General features: G+C 42.8%; 2 protein-coding genes across 3 annotated transcripts in view; one reads left to right on the top strand and one right to left on the bottom strand.

The window, feature by feature from the left end:
• The window catches only part of vps52 (VPS52 subunit of GARP complex), a 28093-nt gene extending 18039 nt beyond the window's left edge, over positions 1–10054 (bottom strand). Inside the window, exons 1-8 of one of the 2 annotated variants that reach the window (XM_031302243.2) lie at positions 9832–10054; positions 8279–8360; positions 7425–7477; positions 7168–7243; positions 6923–6990; positions 5228–5403; positions 4922–5072; positions 1902–2002 (exon numbers count right to left, since the gene is read on the bottom strand). In XM_031302243.2, the coding sequence (XP_031158103.1) occupies positions 1902–2002; positions 4922–5072; positions 5228–5403; positions 6923–6990; positions 7168–7243; positions 7425–7477; positions 8279–8360; positions 9832–9927 (803 nt within the window). In that variant the 5' untranslated portion in view covers positions 9928–10054. The remainder of the gene's footprint in view (positions 1–1901; positions 2003–4921; positions 5073–5227; positions 5404–6922; positions 6991–7167; positions 7244–7424; positions 7478–8278; positions 8361–9831) is intronic. The other variant, XM_031302244.2, reaches the window with a different exon arrangement.
• Positions 10055–10072: 18 nt separating this feature from the next.
• Positions 10073–15348, top strand: rps18 (ribosomal protein S18). The gene is made up of 6 exons (XM_031302265.2): positions 10073–10277; positions 11626–11724; positions 12726–12812; positions 13512–13613; positions 14026–14117; positions 15225–15348. The coding sequence occupies exons 1-6, from the start codon at positions 10275–10277 to the stop codon at positions 15298–15300; spliced, it is 459 nt and encodes a 152-aa protein (XP_031158125.1). The 5' UTR covers positions 10073–10274; the 3' UTR covers positions 15301–15348.
• Positions 15349–19760: the final 4412 nt, after the last annotated feature.

Below are 19760 nucleotides of genomic sequence, written 5' to 3'. Positions count from 1 at the left end.
GGCATACCTCAACGACAAGTATAGTGACCTCAACACCCAGGAGCTTTTGGATGTTGCGTCGTTCATGGACCCTAGGTTCAAAACGCAATACATCAGCGCAGATAACCTTCCTGCTATTAAGGCCCGACTGAAGACAGAAATGCTGGAATCAGCAAGACGTACACACCAGGTTAATAATCCTTGAAAATAATACTTCCACAAACATATAATATTTATATAAGCTAACTGCAAAACTAATGTCTCTTTTCCCATCTGACAGGAGAAGAGGTCTCGCACTGAAACAGTTCAAAATCCTCCAAGTGCACAGCCCTCTGGGGGAAAGGCAAAGAAGTCTCTTGGTAGCCTTTTTAAAACCAGTGTGACCTCTTCAGCTTTGCCTCTGCCACTTGAAGATGTCGTGGAGGCAGAGTTGAATAGTTACCTGTTGACCCCTGTCATTGACGGAGAGGATGATCCCTTGGCCTGGTGGAAGGTGCACAACATTCACTTTCCACGACTGTGCAATATAGGCCGCAAATATCTTTGTGTGCCAGCCACAAGTGCCCCCTCAGAGCGTCTCTTCAGCACTGGAGGGAATATAGTGACTTGCACTCGCTCATCCTTAAAGCCAGCAAAAGTAGATATGCTGGTCTTCCTAGCAAAAAACCTGTGAGCTACGTAGGATCATTATGGCTGGCAGTGCCATACTCATTGTGCACTTTAGTTTGTGTGGTGTGTTGATGTTACTGACTGCAGATAATCAAGATGTTCAGCCAGTTTCAATTTAATTTAATTTTCTTTTTGTACAATTGTTATTATGTTAACTTTGATTTACCTAAATATTTTCAAAGAGGTACAGGCAGGTATTTGCTCTCCTTTATTTCTCTGCACTTTGTGTGTTAATGTTACTGACTAGAGAGATCAGGAAGATGTGTGTATATTTTTTATTTATTTATTATTTATTTATTTAAAGACTGTCTAGCAGTTCACAGATGGCATTTAAAAAGCGCAATCCACATGTTTATATATCATGTTTCTTGAAGTGAATTATCTGCAAAACTGAGTGTGGTAAAACCACAGATTTTTTATTTATTTATGTTCTGATGTTTACAAGATTGGAAGTTCAAATATACTACTTTGATTGAAGTAGTTAAATAAAAATGTCATTCATCAATTCATGCATCACCTCATGTCTTCATAACAGAGGTCTGGCTTCCAGAAAATAACAGTTTCATACAGAAGACAAAAAGCTTAAAAAATAATCGAATATCGAATCGTAATCGCAATATTGGTGAAAAAGATCGCAATTAGATTATTTTCAAAAATCGTTCAGCCCTACTCAGGATGCCCCCCCTCTGGCCCAGAGTGAAGATGGTGTTCCTGCTCTTCAGAGACGGTTTGGAGAAGAAACCTGCAGCAGGAAGTCAAGGAGCTGCACGTGTCGTACGAAACCGCTGCTGGCACAGTTTCCGTTTGTGTCGGCGGGCGTTGGCACGAGACTCCCTCAGGACTAATTGCTGAGCAGAGATCTCAGAAGCAGATCTCAGTGTTCTTATGTTCGGTATGTGAGACACGCCTGGGTAATTAGGTGAACATGTACTGTACAAACACCTGTACACACAGCCACTGAATAGGCCCTGAGGCGTGAAATTTGAACTATATATAGAGGTGTACTCCTCGACGCAGCGGGCCCAGGTTTAACTCCGGCCTGCGGCCCTTTGCTGCATGTCATTCTCTCTCTCTCTCTCCCTCTCCCTCTCAAAAATATGATCACTTCTGTGGGTATGAGACTCAAACAGGGCTGCACGATTTGGAGAAAAAGTCCTATTGCCACAGTCATAATTTTACAATACTGTGATTGCGATGTAGCGGAATCATCTTTAAGAACGGGCGTGAGAAGCGGCAGGTGGCGCTGTGCTCACCTGTACTTCAGCAGAGTGTTCTGCGGGATCTGGTAGTTTGTCATCGGCTTCCTGAACGAGTAGATCTTCTGAAGAATGAACTCTCGGATCTTTGACACCGCCTGAAGTGAGAAAGAAATATTCATTTTAGTTTCATGTCATTAAGAGAGCCATTTCACAGAAGAATAAGGAGAATAGAAAATCAGGGGGAAACCAGTTTCTTCAAACAAAAAAAAAATGTTATTATTATTATTATTATATTATAGTTATTTCATGGGGCTGAGATGAGATGAAGTCACTTTAGGCTGTAGGATATCTATCTTTTTAGGCGTGACCGAATTGCCTCGATAGTATCGAGTGTCGAAAAATGCCTCGCCATTCAATACCTGTCGATACATGAACTGTGAGCACGGATTCCTAATCCGTGCCCTCGCTTTTGTAAAAGTGAGCAAAGTTAGAAAGATAGTCACGGATTTCGAACTTCCGGGATCAATTACTCTACAGAGAAATGTTATTAAGTCACAAACGATGCGTCTTTCCTAACGTAGTGAGGTTAACAACGAGCTACAAACTCATTTTCATCCAAACGAGCCGTGCTCCGACCTGGAGAAATAACATTGGTCTCTACGAGCAGCCGGCGGTGAGACGGCAGTAGGACGAGTGCTCAGGGACCGTCTACAAACGGTCTACAACACCGACAAAAAAAATATCTATTAATTTAATGATGGTAGTGTCTCCAAACTTATTTTTTAAAAGTGCTGTAGTACAACTAGCAGGAGACAAGTTATAATTGAGGTAAGTTTGGAGACACTACGCTTCTAACTTTGCTCACTTTTATAAAACCGAGAGCATGGATTATGAATCTGTGCGTACAGTTTATGAAACCGAGGGAACGGATTTTTATTCTGCGCGCACGGTTTAGTTTTTTTTTCCTCAGCTGACCCCAGGGGGGGGGGCTCCGTACAATTTTAATCCCTAAGGACTAAATCTCATCAGCGTCAGTGAGCCAATAAGCACGCAGCATGCTTCTACCAAGATCTAATAATGTCTGTGATTGGCTGTCTAACGTTACACGTCGTAGAGACTAGGGGTGTTGAAAAGAATCGGTGCATCGCGATGCGGACCTGGCTAATTCTGCATCGATGCAGTGACAGACCATAATCCAGTCCCTCCAGGATTTGGCCATGTCGCGATCGCGCCAATTCACGCAAATTCAACCAATCACCGCGAATTCGGTGCGACTCGCAATTTTGACCAATCACCGCAACTTTTCCGCACATTTGACCAATAACATTTAGTTTCCCGCGACTTCAACCAATCACAGCAGCCCCACGTGCACTCTGAGAGCCAATGACCAATCGGGAGTGAGAACGGGTTGATCTTTTCCTTGTTTTTGATATGAAGACGAGACGTGTGTGGGACTCATTTACCAACAAAACGTACAGTGAAAGACCGCGCAAAACTTTTCAGACCGTCCGATACATTTTAACATCAATGTAGACTTTAACGATTTAAAAGTCGCTGAAGCTGCTGCCGTTTCCATCCTGGCTGTCGGCTCTCTGCAGCGGGCGGGGCTGCTGCTCCCCCGCGACTGACACTTGCACACACACAAACACACACACAGACACACACAAACAACACGCACACGGTGGATGCAGGAGAAAAAGGAGATGAGATGACACGATGACCTAAATTGAGGACAGCTACGCTCGTTATTATAAGTGCAATGATAAGTTAAAGTACTTTATTAAACCGTATGAATGTGTGTCCCAGGCCAGGATAGGAAATTAACTAACAAGGTAAAGATCAACAAGCCACTGACACATTGATTCATTCAATAAATTATTATTTTTTGTCTTAAATCCACCAGCCATTTTCATATTATACCAACATTTGCAGCATCCTGAGCCTTTTTGGTTAATAGGAAATCTCAGCCCAGAGTAATTTTATTCTGCCCAAAACAAGTTTCCTTTTTATTTTGAAAGAACTATACAAAAAAAAAAAAAAAAAATCGCAACTTTTTTTGCAACTTTCACTGTCTCCCGCAACTTCATTGCAACAAACATACAAAAGACATCGCAACTTTTATCGCAATTTTTTACAAAAGCTCCTGCGAAATCAGGCATTTTGGGCCGCAACAATCTCAAAAAAAGGCCACGAAATCCCGGAGGGACTGATAATCGATTATTGCCTACTGATGTTACTTGTTGACTTTCCGTTCGCTGCTTTTTTTTAGTTTTTGTTTGTTGTCTGCTGTGTTCAGACTCCGCTACATTCAGGAAGTGTCTTTTTTTAAGATCAGATGTGATAAAAACAAAATGGGAGGTCACGTGTACCTGACTGCTTGAATTTGTTGACCAAGACCATGCGTAGCAATATATAATCAATTTTGGGATAATCATCGGGATATCGAATCGATTCAATTCGTTGACAGGATAATCGAATCGTGAAGAGTCACACGCGGGAAAAACTCGACGTTACACAGAGACGGCTCACGTAGCAGGAGCTGGAAAAGAAATAAAAAGATTTGCGCCGTCATGTGTAACGTCCAGTATCAAAGTCCCGGTATTGGTATCTAAGATTTCTGCGTAACGACCCCTACCTTGCAGAGACACGAGATTGGGTTCACGAGATCGAGACGAGATTTTAACACTATTTCACAGAAAACTTCAATGAAGAAATAAGACTGGAGAAATAGCCCTTTATTCAGTCAAGAGACACACAATTAAAAACAAACGAGCGCTGAAAAGGTTTTGCCACAAACTCAAATGACTGGCTTCTCTCCTGTATAACTGCTGGGTTTTACAGGCAGAGCTATCGCTCTGCAAAAGTAAACTCAAGAGGCGACTTTGGAAAATGGGCGGGGGATTTTCTACGCTAATTTCAAGGCTGCTGCTCTGCACTCGTGCACCGATATCGCGAGACGCGTTTCACCTCGACGAGAGATCTCGTCACGTTTAATCTCTAGCTGCGACATATCCACTGGTGAGGAGTTTGTTATAAACTGCCCCCCTCTCCTCTCTCCTCTCTCTGTTTCTCACCTTGAGTTTGAGGCGGTCGACGATGTCCTGGATGTCGGAGCAGGCCAGCGTCTCTCTGAAGCTCAGCTCTTTGGCGAAGTTGATCTTGTTGTTGAGCTCGTGGAGCTGCTCCAGAAACTCCTGCTCCGTCACAGGGCTGTCCAGGATGGTGCTGCCATAGACATAAAACATGTGTAGACAAGCAGGCTATATATAAAGAATAATATCATCTAGGGATGTAGATGTACACTGTTTTATTGAAATGTGGGCTACTTGCTACAGGCAGAGAGGGCCAAAGAATGAAATCAATACTCTGCCCCCACTTACGAGATCATGACTCCGGGCACGACCAGCTCGTCCACCAGCTGGCTGAGGTGGCTGCGCACCGCCTGCCTGTTCTTCAGCCGGACGTTCATGCTGACCGACTGCTGCTGCAGAGTCTGGATCTCGCTGCTGATGGAGGACAGGTCGCTCTGGAAGCCGCTCAGCATGCCCTCCATGCGCTGACGCAACCGATGGAAACAGACCGAGAACAGCTGTCAAACTCAGAATCAAAGTTCTAGCTTATCCGCGGTTCTCGCTACCTTTATGAGGTTAAGGTGCGGCGCCCAAGCCGTTTTGGGCGGCACCTAAACCAAATCAAAGTAAAATCAGTATGAGCGTCAATACTAACTAAATGACGTTTCTCAGCTCTAATGATTGTAGTTGGACTTCTTTAGCAAGTGTTGTCTTTAAGCTTTTTGAGCGTTGCTTATTTAGAATCTGCTCTAGCAACGTTTAAGAGAGCTGACACACCGGGCCGATAATCGGCTGTCGGACAGTCTGGCGAGGTCGGTGACTCGAGTCTGTTCGGTGTGTCCCGTGCCGTCGTCCGTCGGATGAGCCGTCGGCCTTTATTTGGGCTGATTTTACATGCTCAGTCGGAGACAGGGCAGTCGGGACTCACCCGGAAATGGTGAGCGGATGAGCCTCTCAAAATCTGACGAAAATCTTTTAAAGTGACCTTTATTGATCTGAAATGAAGACAGATTCAGAAACTGCACGGCCTATTTCTCTCTTAAAATGTTTTCAGAAACACGTTTCGGTGAACTATTTTAGTCCAATATGAGATTGTATTCTGAACGAGCCGCCATGACAGTCTGGCTGTGAATTTCCGGAGAAAAAAGAACCACGTGACGCGTTCGTCCAATCAGCTGCCGGTTTTCATTTTCTGGGAAACAATCAGATTGTTAATGGGAACAATACAGAGCAGCGCCGCCTGCTGCTATGGAGACGTATTACGTTTCGCGCACGCGCAGAGCGTACGCTCAAGTCGGCGTCGCCTCAGTGTGTTCTGAGGCATTTTTTTGGACGTCGGGACCCGACTGATCAGTCCGACTGGCTTTACTGCCGACGGTCGGCCGTCTGGTTGGTGTGAAGCACCTTTAGACACAAATACGGTGATAATAATGGCCCAAAATGTCCAATTGCATATTTTTTTTCTGTGAAAAACGTAACCTTTTCTAGAGGGAGGAACCCTTAACCAAATACGTGCACCTGACGCATGCGGTATACTCGCCGTTCCCGACCTGTCGCGCGCCAGTGTGACGTCACGGGAGCGCCGTAACTATTTATACTCGCGCGTGGTGGTCGCGACGCCAGTTGCAGCCTTCTTCTGAACAGAGGAGGAAAGGCTCCCGACTTTGCTATTTCTACGGACTAAAGGAAGAAGAAAAAGGTAAACAATGGCGAAGAGGAGCATTTTGAATACTTCAGAATGTCTGCACAACGATTCGATGACCTACTTCGTCGGATCACCATTAAAGAACTCATTGAGGGCGGCCGGCTGCAGAATCTTACTTCTTTTTTTAAATATTTACAGCATCTAGTTTTATGAACCGGTGACAGGTTTAGAGAGGGGCATCGGAACGCCATTCGAAAAGGTTCACCGATTGGTCCGTTATCTGATCAAATGCAGCCGTCTACTGTCCCGTATTCTCACGCTGACCTGGTCCTGCAGTGGATTGTGGGATCTCGTCTTACCTCCAGTATGGAGTCACAGGCGGTGATCTGGTTGTGCAGGAGAGCGATGTTCTGACTCTCCTTGATGTCTGACAGGCGAACAGTCAGGAAAGAAAAACTGTGGACTCCCAATCTAGCCCACTATCGCATCGCCGTCAAAGTTACGGTGACAAGTTTTCATGTCTCTAGCTCGTGTAACGGATGAGTCGTGAAAGCGGCGAGACACGAAAACAAACAATTTATTCATTCATTCATTCATAGGATACAGTCTTTGATGGAGGCCTGTTCGATCCTCTGCAGCTCCGACTCCACCTGTTTGGAGTACTGACGGAGGTCAACGCCCTGAACACACACACACACAGGAGGAAACACCACCGTCATCACATATATAATACACACACTGTCAAACTGACAAAGTACACACGGAGATACGCTGGTAAGAGCTGATGAGGTTTAACCATGTATCCAGCTAATTGAAATAGCTCACGAGACTGGTCCAACATTAGCGTCGTGACATTCTCACCGTTTTGAGCGCCTCCTTCACGAGATCATCTTCCAGATTGGCCTGGATGTGAACTGCGGGAGACAGAGAGGAGCAGCGTTTAGAACACATTTAAACGTCGCACGGCAACTCTGGACAACAGATGGTCTTCACCAGGCTGCAGCTTCCCTTTAACACTGGGCAAACCTGGACTGGGAAGTAGGGACACACCCGTTATCGGGCCGTTATTTGGCACTTCTGCAGACGATCTGTATGGGCGTGCCCTACTTTGGCTCCGCTCTGTGTCGCTCTGCTTTCACTCAACCCTTCAGTAGTTAGATATTATTCTGAAATGGAGGTTCACTGTAGTTTCATTTTGTATTTTTTGTTTTTGTTACAATAACATTGACTAAAGATTTTTTTTAACGCAAGACATATACTTGTATTAGATTATTTTTACACTGTGGCGTTGCTACTGTACTTGTGTTGGCGTTTGTAGCAGTTGTTACGGTTGCCGTCGGCACCCTCGTGTGTGTATTTAACTCATCTGAGATGCGGAGGAGGCTGTGCCATTTCCATGCTGCGGATTGGTTGGCTAAGGGAAGTCCCGCCCTAGTTCCTGGGGGGTTCCCTTGCGATGGTGACGCCGATTGGTGCGGCATGCCACCACTGCCTACAACACGAGGAGCTCCGGTGAAGTCTAACTGCGTGTCAATCACTGCTCATGCACACGCATACATTCTCCCTTGTGGGGGGAGGGGCTTAGGAGACCGTTTTGGGCTTTAGCAGAAAGGGGGGGGAGGGACTGAGAAGTTGTCGATGTTCAAATTCTTTGGCTAAGTCCTGGATCTTCACAATCCTACCTACGGCACCTTTAATGATAAATGTTGCCTTACTGTCCACTTCATCCAAGATAAACTCATCGGTGGTGATGTCCAGTTCTCCCAGGTTGAGGTTTGCGATGTCTCCATCAGTCTTCTAGAGAAAAACAGACAGAGTCACACACAAATAACCGTTTCAACTAAAACCCCTCCATAAACTTCAACTGGTCCAGAATTCAGCTGCCCGCTGTCCTCCAACAGCGGTCCAGTTCCGTATCCAATTCAAAATCCTCCTGCTTCCCTCCGCCCGTCTCTCCAGCATCCACGGGGAGCAGAGCATTCAGCCGCTCTGCTCCCCGTCTCTGGAATTCATTACCACCCCCCCAACTCGGAAACATCGATTCATACCCCCATTTCAAATTGCAACTCAAAAACACATCTAATTTAAAACTGTCTATTCCACTTGATGTTAATTGCTCTGCCTCTTTCTGTTGTTTCTATTGTTGTTTTATTCTTTATTTTTTTGCCGCTTTTAAATGTCTTATGTATCCCTGTACGGTAGGGTTGGGCAGTATCCAAATTTTGATACCGTCAAACCTCCTCCCTATTTTACCGCGGTATACGGTATTACCGTGACTAATTAAAAATGATGACGCAAGGCTCAGACGGCGTCACCAAACTGTTGGCTTGTGCACCGTTCAGAAACTGAATACCAAACACTAATACTGAAACAATAATAACGTAACAACTTACAAAAAAACTACTTTCTCCTCCACATTGTCACGTGATGACAACCACACATAATTACATAAATTATATTTAATATTTAATCCTTGTCTCCTATATAAGTGCATTGCATTTTTTTTTTAATGACGGTATTGAAACTGATACCGTTGTTATTTTTAAGACCCTGCGGTATACCGTATTACCGCCCAACCCTGCTGTACGGTGTCCTTGAGTGCCAAGAAAGGCACCTTTTAATAAAATGTATTATTATTATTATTGCCCTAATACAGAGACTTGTCAAACCTGGACTAGGTTATCCCAGAGAAGCTAGAGACTCTTTAAAAGCATTTTTTTTTCAATTTGTAAAACCTTTATTCTATTTGTGAAAACGCAACAATTTCTATTTCACTGCTTTTTTCAGACCTAGACCACATCTGACTAGGTCTATTTCCATGCTGGTCGACTCTTTAATAATAATTATCCCAGATAGACTCAATATTCTTTAAACCAGCCTTTGCTTTATTAAATTGCTGTCGACCAAAATGTCTGTCAATCGACTAACTCTGTTGCCACGGGTTACATTCGGAGAATCCTTGAGCCTTTCAGTGTTTTGACAGGATGCTAAACAGCTAACAGCTACATTAGCTTCAAGCAACATGAACACACTAGCTACGTCACAATACACAATTTGGAAAGATGTCATTCACTGTCACGGCTTTTTATTAAAGCAAAGACACACTTCAGTCGGCTGAAAGTAAACGTTAGCGTTTACAGTTCATTGATAATGACTGCTTCTTGTTATGAATGCTAACAGGTTACAGGTCTGAAAGAGCGCGGCCTGTTGGTTTTATTTGTGCCTACAACTGAAGATTAAAATACAAGTAAAGTTAGTCATATGTCACCTCGTCTTGTAAATACGCCATGGCGTTTTCTGTCGGACTTCCAGCTGTGTTTACATGGGGACCAGCTCCAACGGCTGCAGCTGCTACCTCCGCCATTGCCAAACCTAACGTTTAATAATACAAAAAAAAAAAAAAAAAAACTTCAATATAAGGTTCCGGGGTGTCGTCAACGAAAACGCGTCGTTGCGTTTATGAACCCAAACGAGATATATAAATACGAATGTATACTGTGCTAGATAAGTAAATGCATTAAATGAATTACTATGCAAAGTTATTCCGTGTGACTACGTTAAAATAGCTACGTATTTGTGTGTTTGATTTAACCGGTGTTCCACTTTCCTGTCGGACAGAATATAAGTGATGGACTGACTTCCGTTCGCAGGTAGGGTCAAAATCTCGCGAGATCCTAGCGACTTCCTCTTCGCACGGAACCTACTTCCAAGATGGTGAGTACAATTTCTGTCAACCTGAAATAGTTTTGAAATCCGTGATCATCTATCGTTAATCCCACTCGTTTATCACATTTAGACGTTTTAATGAATCGTGTACAGTTTGTGTGACCGGAGAGATGTTAAATGGTTGGCATATAAGTCGCAGAAATGGACGTATTAACGCAGTTTACTGTCAACGCTGAGCTGAGGTGTATGGACTGACTGCAGCAAACCAGCTAGCGCGAATTGTTAAGCGTTTTCTGTCCGTGGCTTATACTTAACATTTCATTTGTTCGGTGTATTCTCGGTTTAAGCAGAGCTGTAACCGGACAGAGCATCTCACGTTACCGGTGTTGTTGAAGTTGAAGAAACGCTTACAATTGACGGCGGCTAGCTGTAAAAGCTAAGCTCCATACTCTCCGATGGCAAGGTGTTAGCATGTTGGATCATCAGACTGAGGGACAACGTGCATGTTACACCGGTGTGAATGCACACACAGGCAGCCGGATAAGTTGAGTTGCTTTTGGATTGCTGTTGACTGAGCTCCGTGGGTCTGAGTCGTTTTGAAGAGTCTGGAGATGCACAAGAGTTGGTAGTTAGAGCAGCAGCCGCTCTTGTAACGTTAGCAATGCTAACTGGAGCCAAAAAAAACGTTGGCGGTAGAGACACAGATGCTACACCTTCAGTATTTGGCCCACATTCACTTCTGATTAGACCCCAAATCTCTTTGTAAGTTACATGATTTAATATCAGATAACAGCGTTACAAGGTATTCATGTTCTGGTGGTTGAGCAGTAACTCTTGAGACCTTTTTAACAGCTCTGAAGTCGCTAGCGCTAAACCCACCAGACTCCCATTTAAAAAAGCAATACTTTAAGCGTGTGTAGAGCCAACATATTTTCACATGTAAATCGATAAACTGTGTTTATTTCAACCAAAACTAGAGTTGTGATGGTTGGAGAAGTGGAAAGACGACCCAAAACGGCTTTTCATAGATTTATTTTGTTTCTGTTGACTTTTAATGAAGTGTGTTTTACGATGCTTAAATTACTGTTTATTTACTTGGAGTCTGGTGGGTTTACCTCAGAAGTGTGTTTCATGGATTTGTTTTAAGGCCAATGTTATTAGATTTGATAAAATCCGTCTGATGGCTAGAAATATTGTTCAGTCAGCCACCAAGGCACCCAGGGGCACAGTGTGCTGCTATCGGCTGTTGTGCCAAGTGCAACATTTTTATTTTTTTTTGTTTCTCTGGATTTGGTGAAGTGCCGAGCCAGGATTTCAAGTTTTTTATATTTGACGTTCACTAGCTGATGGTGAGAATCATGCATCCCCTGATCACGTGTCTACTGTGTGTTTTCAGTCTCTGGTCATTCCTGAGAAGTTCCAGCACATTCTCCGTGTTCTCAACACGAACATCGATGGTCGGCGGAAAATCGCCTTCGCCATCACTGCCATCAAGGTGAGGTCTCCTCTGAAATGTGTCCAGCGCTTTTGTGTGATGGTTTCACATGAGAGGATGGATACCCGAACTGACAGATATTTAGAAATGTTCGGGGTCGGGCTCGATCACAACAGCGCGATAAGGCATTGAACATTTTAAATTTAAAAAAAAAAGCTTATGTAGGTGCGCGTCTGTGTTAACGTGCGCTTGTTGCCCCGTGTGCGCTGATGCGCTCATCTGTTGACATTTTTCGAATCCCTTCCTACAGTTGCTTAATAAAAGCGGGCTTTCCAAACAAACGTAACGTGTCATTAGTACGAGGGGGAAAAAAAATAACCGTCGGGCTCGGACGTAAATATCGTAATGCCTGTCGGACGCGGGCCGGGCTCGGACAGAAAAATGGCCCGATCAGCACTCCTTTTCACATGAACTCACAGCGTCACTCTTTATATTTACGTGCCAGTATGAGACCAGCTGGGTCATTCTCAAATTTGTAATTTTTAAGCACACATGTATTGTAGCAGCTTATTTGTGGAATTTGCCTGTTCCAGGTCTCTCTTTTTTTTTTTTTTAGGTTGTATTGCACATAAAACTAGAGCTGGGCGATATGGAGAAAATCGGATATCACAATATTCTTGATCAAATACCTCGATGTTGATATTGCGACAATATTGTAATTGTAGCCTTGACAATTGGTGATTTATTTTTTAGTTTTAAACAAAAGCTTCACGATTAGCCTAGATTTTGAGATAATCGTCAGTGATGTGGATATAATGACAAAGCGGGTAAAGGCAAATAATGGAACAGCAAGTTGGTCTGGTGAGTTCAGAGAATGACGTCGCTTAACTGTGATGCAGCCTTTATAACCAGGACGAGACCAAACGGGAGCCGTTTACGATATCCAAAATATGAGACGCATTTAGTCTTTGCATCGCGGTATCCGAGCCCTACGCCAGACGTCCTTCCTCTGTTGTGTGTGTGTGTGTACAGTGACACTAACGTTGCCTGTCTGGTCTCAGGGTGTTGGCAGGCGTTACGCTCACGTCGTCCTGAGGAAGGCCGACATCGACCTCAGCAAGAGGGCCGGAGAGCTGACTGATGATGAGGTGAGGGGAGCCTGCAACAACACTGAGCAAACTACTATGTCCATTTTTAAAATGTTACTTAGACTTTGAAAACTTGAATGTCCCCGAGAGGCAATGTGTTTGTACAGTACAGGCACACTGACACAGACTCCACAACACAAACATTGAACCAGACTTCTACAGCACTATTTATCTAACACATAACATACACGCATCAATACGTAGAATACAGTAAAAAGGAGTACGTCGCTCTTCCCCAAAAGGCCTACTGTCATAAATCAGTGAAACCACTGCACAGGATAACGCCTCCAGTATGAATGCTTCTGTCTGTTGTGTATTACCGATTTTTGGCATGTGTTTTGGGGTGTTTGTACGCAGATACTGGTGCATCTGTAGATGCTACATTGTGTTAACTGTTGTCTGTGGGAATGATCTGTTGTGCTCAGACTTGGAGCCGCAAAGATTAATCAATTAGTTGTCCACTATTAAATTAATCGGTTTGAGTCCTTTCTATGGCTACAATTTAAAAATCCTCTATTTCCAGCTTGTTAAATGTGAGTATTTTCTAGTTTCTTCACTCCTCTGTGATAGATTTATGGCCGAGGAAAATAATCGTTAGTTGCCGCCCTCGTCAGATTGTGCCTTCCCAAGTTTGAATTTTGGCACTTTTTTTTTTTTTTAACATTTTCCTGCGAGTTAACGGCTGTATTGTGTTTTCAGGTTGAGCGGGTGGTGACCATCATGCAGAATCCTCGCCAGTACAAAATCCCCGACTGGTTCCTCAACAGACAGAAGGACGTCAAGGATGGCAAATACAGCCAAGTAGGTGGCGGCGAACCCGAAACCACGGTCGCAACGACGTGAAAATGTTGCAAAATCCTTTCCACCGAGTCTTTAGGAGAGTGTTGTATTACACATTAAAAGTCCGACCTGCAGCCCTTTGAGTTCTCTCCTTCCTAAAAATGCCCCAAAAATAATCTTTAAAAGTCTGAAGTTATATGAGCAGATGTCTGCATTTACATTTCTTTATCTCAGATGTAGGACTGAAGAATAATTCAAAAGACATGCACGTTTCACTCCGTTATCGTGTGTTGAGCCTTGAGCCTGTGTTGACTGTTGCATGCCGTGGTGGTGTGAAAGTCGCCGCAGGACTGCGGTTCCAGGGCGTACTTTCTTCACGCTCCGCTTGTTCTTGTGGTGTGAATTGACGAACCTGATTGTTGTCTCGTCTCAGGTCCTCGCCAACGGTCTGGACAACAAGCTGAGAGAAGATCTGGAGAGGCTGAAGAAGATCAGGGCTCACCGTGGTCTCAGGCACTTCTGGGGGTAAGAGAGCCGGTCCGGTCTGCGGTTTAGTTTCAGTCCAAAGTTGGACAAACATCAAGTCTCTGCACCAAGTTTCCTCCCTACCAGAGAGTGCACGGTCGCATCATATATAGGGTTAGGTACCCAAACCCGGTTCCTACGCAACCGGTAGGGACCGGATTAGAACGCAAATTTCGGTTCCACTTAATGTGTCGACTGAAATATTTCCCTCTGTCGCTCCGAAACGGACGTAAAAATATCTCACTTTCTCTGTAGTCTAACGTTAGCTAGCTACCGTAAATGTAGGCTACGTTTTAAAATGCCATATTTTCCCTCTGGGCTCACCAAAACGGACTTAAAAGCATATTAACCATTCACTGCACGTGATCGCTAGTAAACATATTTACATCTTTTGATGTCATTTTTCAGGAATCGGAATCTTTTTTTTTTTCTTTTTTTTTTTTATAGTACTGGTTCGAAATTGTAAAAATCCAAACGATACCCAACCCTAATCGTATATTGTACGTTTAATTTTTACTTCATACAGTTAAAAATGTTTCAGCAAGATGCAATTTTAAGACGCAACTGATTGCAATTCCAATGACGTACAGTCTGACCACAGCATGTCGTGAACATAGAACCGTCTTGGCTACCGTTTGGCGTAGCTTCTCTGTGAGCTGGAGTGCGTTTTTATCTCTGGAAACGTGAAGCTGCTCAGTCTCCGTGTCTGTGAGATGAGAGAGACGTAGGTGGAGCTGTGGTGCAGAGAGCCAATCCTGGGAACCCTTGAATCTGAAGGCGTACACGAGTGCTACTTTTTAGATGCTGCGTACGCTTGTCTTAATTATTTCGCAAGTGCGGATGCCAATGGACCTTTGTTCACAGCAGACATTTTGACTTGTCATAGTAGGAAAAGCACAGCTAATATTGATAACCTTAACGATAATATTTTTGAAGTTCACTTAGTCAATGGTTGTCATGTTTTTAAAGTGGCATCTGGTGAATTTGCTACCCGACCTACTTTTTCTAGCTGAGTCATAGTTCGTTTCACAGAATAAAAAGCCTAAACGTATGTAGCAGTGTTTTGGTTGTTAATATTGTTTTTAACTCTTGTCTTTTTCCTTCCAGTCTGCGTGTGCGCGGTCAGCACACCAAGACCACCGGCCGTCGCGGTCGCACCGTCGGTGTGTCCAAGAAGAAGTAAACTCCCCCTGCTTCCCTTGTTTCAATAAAACGCCACAGTTGACAAAAATCTGTCTGTCCTGGTGCCGTTTCATTTGTTTTGAAGACACTGGTGCAGTCTTGTTTTTTTGTTTTATTTTCTGGGGAATTTCCCTTTCATACAGTCGTGTTAAAGGGCTTCACTTAACCCTTGTGTTGTCCTCGGGTCAAACTTGACTCGTTTTCAAAAAGATATGGGTTTCTTTCAACCAAATTGCCCCAAAACGACCTGGCTGTATGTTGTATGGAATCCATACAACGTTCTTCGCAGGCACAGTTGATTACTTTCTTTGCATTTTGGGTGTTTGATTCAATTTCATAGCATTTTTAAAAAGTTTAAATGGCTTTCAGAACAGTATCAAGACTAAACTTTGACAGGTACCCGTCTGATCCACTCAACATCCTCTGATCTTAAAGGTCCCATGGCGTGAAAATTTCACTTTGAGGTTTAACATTGAGTTCCCCCAGCCTGCCTATGATGTCCCAGTGGCTAGAAATAGTGATAGGTGTATCCTGCTCTCTTTGAGAAAATGAAAGCTCAGATGGGCCGATCTGGAATCTTGCTCGGTTACCTCCCCTTTCTCTGCTTTGCCTGCCCAGAGAATTTGGCCCACCAATGAGAGAGACATCATGGCTTTCAAACGAGCGAAGTGGCAGTTGAATTTCGGGAAAGAGTTCAGATACAGTATTAAGAGACCACTAAGGTCTATATAAAAGACTTCAGATACAGTATTAGGGGACCACTAAGGTCTATTTAAAAGCATCCAAAGAGCACCATGTCATGGGACCTTTAACTAATTAGCCAAATAATTAATTTCTGAAAAAAAAGGTGTCATATAAATTAGGTTTATTTAAAATTAAACGAGTGACAAAAACATTGTAAGATAAGCACCAAATTAAATTTTTGACCCGGAAGGACAAGTTCATGGTCGATGGGATGACAACACAAGGGTTAACTCAGGGCATCCGCGGGGTCTTAAAGTCTTAAATCATTTTAAATGGGTCTTCATTTTCCTACGTCCATGCAACACTACCTCTAATGCTTTTATTTTGTATTCTTTTATTCCGTGGTTGTTGCATTTCTTTCTTTCGCTAGTCCAAATATGATTTTGCTGTATTATGACTACAAATGAGACCAACATGCAACTTAGATTGCAGCCAATCAGCTTTCATGGGATTGGTGCGTGTCATTCGGATTGTACCACAGACATTAAACGGAGTTCATTCTTCAGCTTTGGGGAAGTACAAGTTGAGCGATACTAAGCTTGAAAAACAACTGAATTTAGGGCTTAGTTGATGTCGTGATAAAGGTCTTAAATATCATTCATAATGGACTTAAAAGTCCTACATTTGACTTGGTGAAACCTGCAGAAACGGTTACTTCCATGAGACATATTGGGTCAAAATTGAAGCGAGACCATATCCTTGAAACAATCCTGTTGAGTGTTGTCACAGCTGTGCACAAGACCACACACACACACGTCTCCCTTATTTCCTGTCCTACTGAAACAAATCTTGTATAAAATTTTGACTTACCAGATAGAAATCCAGTCAGCGAAACTCTGCTAATGCAAAACACAACAGGTGAATAAAGTAAAAGTAAAAGTTCACATTTCCAGAACAGAAATGTGAACGTTGGATAAAGCCAGGTTTAAAAATTCTTATTTCTTTTCAGTAAAAGGTTTATTCAGAGGGACATTTGGATTTCTTTTTATCCCTCCGTGAATCACAAAATACTGTCAACAAAATACTGTCAACAAAATACTGTCAACAAAATACTGAAAGAAAATGGATAGCCATGTTTTAATGAATTATTACATGTATAAATCAGGCTGTGAATGATATCGGAACAAACCCCCCGGGGAAAACGCTTCAGAACATAACAGTACCAGTCAAAAGTTTGGACGCACTTTCCCAATCAGCGTTAGCATTAAACCCACCAGACTCCATTTAAAAAAGCCATACTTTTAGCGTGTATAGAGCCAACATATTTTCACATGTAAATCGGTAAACTGTGTTTATTTCAACCAAAACTAGAGTTGTGCCGGTTGGAAAAGTGGAAAGAGGACCCAAAAACGGCGTTTCATAAATGTATTCAGTTTCTGTCGACTTTGAGTGAGGTGTTTTACGATGCTTAAATTACTGTTTATATACATGGAGTCTGGTGGGTTTAGTGAACGCAATTTCGCGGATGTTTTTTACGTTTAAAAAAAGGATCTTACTCTTTAACAGAAAGGTCGCCCCCCTTAGAAATCCTTTCCATAATATTGTCAGACATTTAGAATATTAATCTGCGTCTGTCAGTGGCAACACGAGCACTTTTGTGAAGGTAAATACAAGCTGGACAATTGTCTTATTAACTTACACATTAGCTTGTTTCGCCGCTGCCAACAGCAGTGATCTCGCTTAATACTGGACCAATGTCAAAGATTGTTGTTCCCAACAGTCACTTAGACACAAAAACAGGAAAATAGGTTGAAATAGCACATGGAAATAATAAAATGATAAAGAGAACCTATAAATACACTGATGCTCCGTTAGCCGTGTAACATTTTGCAGTTCAAAACCGACTTAATCAGAGCGTCTGTTTAAAACAAATCACATCTCACACAGAATGTGTTTTGTGTTTAGTTTATTGCGCTGCACTGCTGACAGAAGTATTGAGAATCGTTATACAACAGAAACAAAGAAAATATTGCATTGATCATAATATACAAATATTCCATAAAAACTGAGGTAAGCTAGGAAAACGTATATGGCTGCAGGAAATATAAAGTGCATAAAGACAAAAATGAAGAGTCTAGAGGGTGAATAACTCAGGTTAAATCCAACCGAGGCTTATGGCTTTTTGAAGAGACAAGAACACCCCCGCGGACAGAGTTAAAGGGTGAGTTTGAAGTGACATTTTCATGCAAACTTGTCGACCAAATACTTTTCTATAGGAAACTAAATTTTGGTATGTTCGCAGCGAGAAACAAAAACAGGAGGTAAGGTGGGTGTTATAGCTACATCTTTAAAGGTGGAACATGACAAAACCGTGTGCGTCATAGTAAAATATAGCAGACAGGTGTAAGGTACCTGTACACATTTTTATAGCTCTTTTAAGTTACACATTAAAGGACATTTAGAAATAAAACCAGCAAAGGACCTGCACACATCCTCTTCATGACGAGGTTTACTACCTGACATCTATACACCAACTCAAATATTGCTCCCAAAAAGGTGTAGTCACCCTGTCCTACCCCAGTGCATGCTGGGATAGGCTCCAGCCCTTGACAGGATAAGCAGTTTAGAAAATCGATGGATGCATTTGCAGGAAATGCTGTGTCTTTAAAAGGTAACTACCGTTTTTTTTTTTCTTCAACCTGGACCCTATGTTTCTGTGTCTAAGTGACTGATGGGAACAACAATCTCTGACATTGGTCCAGTTACAGCATCCACGCTTAAAACTGGACCAATGTCAGACTGTTGTTCCTATAATTGTCACTTACACACAAAAACATAGGAAAATAGGGAAATTCGAAAAAATAGGGAAAAAGCGAAATTACCCTTTAAGAAAAAAAAAAAAAAACACTACCTGACATCTATACACCAACTCAAATATTGCTCCCTAAAATGTGCAGTCACCCTGTCCTACCCCAGTGCATGCTGGGATAGGCTCCAGCCCTTGACAGGATAAGCAGTTCAGAAGAAAATTGATGGATGCATTTGCAGGAAACGGGAAGGACTGAACGTTTGTGTCTTTAAGCGCATTTACGTTAACAGCAACACTCAAAGTGTGAGTTTAGTTCCAACTGCAGAAAAAGCTTCCTCAGCGACGCAACGCGTCCAACACGAGAGCAGAAAGTAGCAAAAGAGCTTCAGTCATGTTCTTAGGAATTAAATTATACAAAATATTCCATAAATAGATTCATTCAGACATTAAATTCAGATCAAATTACTCTAAGAAACGACAATTTATTTCACCATTCTAGTTTTTACAGCCAAGAACCAACTTTGATTGTTCTATTTTCTCTCAACTGTTACTGGAGGAGAAGCGGAGGCCTAAAGTCTTGAAGCGGAAAATGAACAGTAATAAACTCTGGCAAAGTCGAGCGCGTCAGTGTACCGCTCACAGACAGCGAAAGAAATGGACACAGCGACGCCATAGACTTCGACGGAGACCGGTGAAGTCAATCAGAAGCACTTTTCCGGTGATGGCTGAGCGTTACTTCGCAGCCTCAAACTGAGCTTGACGACGTAGATGTGACGTGAGCAACCGGTCTGAAAGTTGGAAGTCTTCTGGTAGCTGTGTCAAGAGAAATCTCAATCATTCCCAATTTTGTGGATAAAGTGGATCGTGGATAACTGTTACTTCATATGAATTCACTTGCCACGTACCAAAGTATTTCCAATCCATCAAAACGTTGCTGAAATACTTTGTTCCGATGCTTTTCATGGACT

The sequence above is a fragment of the Sander lucioperca genome, chromosome 16, assembly GCF_008315115.2.
Source record: "Sander lucioperca isolate FBNREF2018 chromosome 16, SLUC_FBN_1.2, whole genome shotgun sequence".
Lineage (NCBI taxonomy): Eukaryota > Metazoa > Chordata > Actinopteri > Perciformes > Percidae > Sander > Sander lucioperca.
This window is presented reverse-complemented; position numbering and strand designations above follow the sequence as displayed.

Coding starts and splice junctions, on each gene's coding strand:
- rps18 (XM_031302265.2), top strand. Junction 12,813..13,511: donor GAGAGCTGACTGATGATGAG/GTGAGGGGAGCC, acceptor TTGTGTTTTCAG/GTTGAGCGGGTGGTGACCAT. Junction 14,118..15,224: donor GGTCTCAGGCACTTCTGGGG/GTAAGAGAGCCG, acceptor TTTTCCTTCCAG/TCTGCGTGTGCGCGGTCAGC.